Here is a 3,037-nt window from a genome sequence, read left to right as displayed (position 1 = left end):
CATCCTAACCAACGAAATGCGCCGTTCGCTCAAGGAGTTGAACTTGGGGCTGAAGGTAAGAAAAACAGGGGTGAGCTGGGCCCCGGGAATGCGGCTCGGGACGCAGGCTGGCCACTGCGGGCTGGCGCACTACCTCATCTGCAAAACCAACCAGCCACCCAGCCCACCGGGTGCCCTGGCCCTCAGCATTGCACGCCACTGCCCCCACTTCCGCCCCCGGGCCGGGGTCGTGGGTGCTCCAGGACAGGAGAGGGAGGCTACCCAGACCGTTCCTTGCAGGAGGTGCTGGCGTGGCCACCTCAGGCATCTGCAGAGGCCCCACGCTGTGTCGGACTGCACTTCCACGAGAGCTCACGGGGCAGGCGGGTGGGTGCTCCGCCACCTTGCTGAGATCAGGGCAGACAGGGCCCGTGACGGACCAGGTCTGCATCCGTGCCGCATGGCACAGCCTGGCCCCCAAGCACCCGTCTATGTCCCTCAGGGGGAACTGACCATCACGACTGACATGGAAGACCTCTCCACGGCTCTGTTCTATGACACCGTGCCCGACACGTGGGTGGCCCGGGCCTACCCCTCCATGATGGGCCTGGCGGCCTGGTACGCCGACCTGCTGCTCCGCATCAGGGTAAGGACAGCCCAGGGCTCAGCGTGCCCCACCCCCAGAGCCTGCAGGAACGTGGCCCCGAGTCCCCCCCGCCAGAGGCCTGGAGGCCCCCGCTGGCCTGGCCTTTGTCAGAGCAGGGCTGGAAGGGCCAGATCCACGCCACAGAGACGCCTGACAACACAGGCACTTCCTCCTAAAGGAAGAACACGGCAGCTTCCAGCCACAGAGCGAGCTGTCCCCAGAGCCCAGGCGCTCAAGCGACACCATCAGCGGGCCACCTGCCACAGGCGGAAGCCTCTTCTGAGCTCCCACATTCTCCTCAAACGCTCAGCCAGCCCTCCTCGGCCCTTCCCCTCCCGTCCCCTCACTTAAAATGGAGGCGGCCCGGTAGCCAAGACTCAGCCGCCTGCGAGGTGGGCCACGCTCTGCGGGGGGCACACAGGGTCCCCGCGTGACCCCACTCCTGTGTCCTTCCAGGAGCTGGAGGCCTGGACGACCGACTTCGCCCTCCCCACCACCGTGTGGCTGGCCGGCTTCTTCAACCCCCAGTCCTTCCTCACGGCCATCATGCAGTCCATGGCCAGGAAGAACGAATGGCCGCTAGACAAGATGTGTCTGTCCGTGGAAGTGACCAAGAAGACCCGGGAGGACATGACTGCGCCCCCGCGAGAGGGCTCCTACGTGTACGGGCTCTTCATGGAAGGTCAGAGGGCGCTGGGCCACAGAAACTTCCAGAACTGTCCTGCTCCGCTGGAGGAGAGACTAGCTCTTGGCGGGAACAGGCCGTGCATGCCGTGAGGGGCCAGGCGGCCACGTGGGCTCGCAGTGGGCAGCTGACTGGAGACGGGTGACAGGGTTCTGAGCGTCTCCTCAGCCAGAGGTCTGGAGGAGGCGGAAGCACGGCCTGGCCCTGCTTGGCTGAAGTGGCCGGCTCACCCCCAGACGTGGGTTCCACTGTTCCGTGGTGACAAGGGAGTCGGCCCTCCCAAGCCCTGGGCAGGGAGCCCAGCAGAGATGTGCACTAGTGAGCGAGGCCAGAGCTCCTGTCGGAGCTGCTGCCTGCCACCCCGGGCACAGGCTGCAGGGGAGGGCGGTGCCTGCCCACCTTCTCTGCACCCGATGCCAGGCTGTCCGAGGGGCCAGGAGCGAGCAGCTGGGGGCAGAGGCCCGTATGCCGACCCCTGTCCCGCACCGGGGAAGGCATTTCCTTAGCCCACTGAGCTGAGTGCCAGCCACTCACCACAGACCTCTGTCCTACTCAGCAAGCAACATCACCCCTTATGGCGGGGGGGGGGCTGTGTGTCAGGGCTTGGCCAGCGAAAGCTCGGGGCCCCCCAGTTCCCACATCACCAAAGACAAGCACAGCAGCAGCCATCCCCATGTTTATTTTGCAATTAGACAGGAAACATAAACGTCATTAAATAGGGTGAGTAGAAACAAGAGCAGCCCAGTTAGAGCAGACAGCAGTCGCACGTGCGTGAGGACGCGGAGTCACACTGCGCGTGTGCACGCAGGCTCCGCCTCCTGCTACTTAGCGGAGTCATAAAGTGGAGTGAGCTAGGAAGGCTGGCGGATGGCGCTGAAACCCCACGAATGTAACATGGAGCCGGCGGGCCACGGCACACGGCAGCGCCTCATTACCGCCCGGTCCCCGTGTGCGAGTCCATCGTCAGCATCCCTGTGCCAGTCCAGCCCCGGCACCTGGCCTGAGCTCTCCGGGGGCGGAGCCGAGCCGGCGGTCTCGGGCACCAACCTGTCTCTGCAGAGGTGGGGATCGAGGCCGGGCTCCTGTCGCTTCCGGCCCGTGCCCGCCCTCACTGCGGCACTGTCCCTGCAGGAGCTCGCTGGGACACCCAGACCGGGGTCATCGCCGAAGCGCGGCTGAAGGAGCTGACGCCAGCCATGCCCGTCATCTTCGTCAAGGCCATCCCTGTGGACCGCATGGAGACCAAGAACATGTATGAGTGTCCTGTGTACAAAACGCGCATCCGCGGCCCCACCTACGTCTGGACCTTCAACTTGAAGACCAAGGAGAAGGCGGCGAAGTGGGTCCTGGCGGCCGTGGCGCTGCTCCTGCAGGTCTAGAGGCCCCTGGCCCCGACCCCAGCCCCACGCAGCTGCAGACACAGTCAGGAGCCTGCCCGCGGGGAGTGCTGACCCTCACAGGAACGGGGGGCTGCCGCCACCCCCTGAATAATCAAGGCACATCGTAACCGTGTGCATCCAGACTAGCCGGAGGGGGGGGGCAGCGTGCAAGCGGGGGCTCGGGCTGGATTAAAGTGATGAAGTTACTGAGTTGTGCCATCTGATTCACTTGAGTCGCCCTTCAGCTTGGCTTCTGATGGCCACCAGGGGCCTGCCACAGGCTTGGGGACGAGGGCCCGATTCCCAGCAGCTGAGGCAAGTGTCCCAGGAACAACCCCAAATCCTTAC

The 3,037-nt window shown here is 64.9% G+C and overlaps 3 protein-coding genes across 3 annotated transcripts in view; 1 reads left to right on the top strand and 2 right to left on the bottom strand.

The window, feature by feature from the left end:
- Positions 1-2,896, top strand: part of DNAH17 (dynein axonemal heavy chain 17) — a 140,822-nt gene extending 137,926 nt beyond the window's left edge. Inside the window, exons 81-83 of the mRNA XM_023531633.1 lie at positions 482-625; positions 1,082-1,307; positions 2,442-2,896. Coding sequence (XP_023387401.1) covers positions 482-625; positions 1,082-1,307; positions 2,442-2,689 — 618 coding nt within the window. The 3' untranslated portion in view covers positions 2,690-2,896. The remainder of the gene's footprint in view (positions 1-481; positions 626-1,081; positions 1,308-2,441) is intronic.
- Positions 1,969-3,037, bottom strand: part of PGS1 (phosphatidylglycerophosphate synthase 1) — a 36,702-nt gene continuing 35,633 nt past the window's right edge. Inside the window, exon 11 of the mRNA XM_011362037.2 lies at positions 1,969-2,534. The gene's annotated coding sequence lies outside the window, so the exon portion shown is untranslated. The remainder of the gene's footprint in view (positions 2,535-3,037) is intronic.
- Positions 2,896-3,037, bottom strand: part of LOC111741061 — a 4,874-nt gene continuing 4,732 nt past the window's right edge. The window contains exon 2 of the mRNA XM_023531757.1: positions 2,896-3,024. Coding sequence (XP_023387525.1) covers positions 2,915-3,024 — 110 coding nt within the window. The 3' untranslated portion in view covers positions 2,896-2,914. The remainder of the gene's footprint in view (positions 3,025-3,037) is intronic.

The sequence above is a fragment of the Pteropus vampyrus genome, unplaced genomic scaffold (genome assembly GCF_000151845.1).
Source record: "Pteropus vampyrus isolate Shadow unplaced genomic scaffold, Pvam_2.0 Scaffold72, whole genome shotgun sequence".
Taxonomy (NCBI): Eukaryota; Metazoa; Chordata; class Mammalia; order Chiroptera; family Pteropodidae; genus Pteropus; species Pteropus vampyrus.
This window is presented reverse-complemented; position numbering and strand designations above follow the sequence as displayed.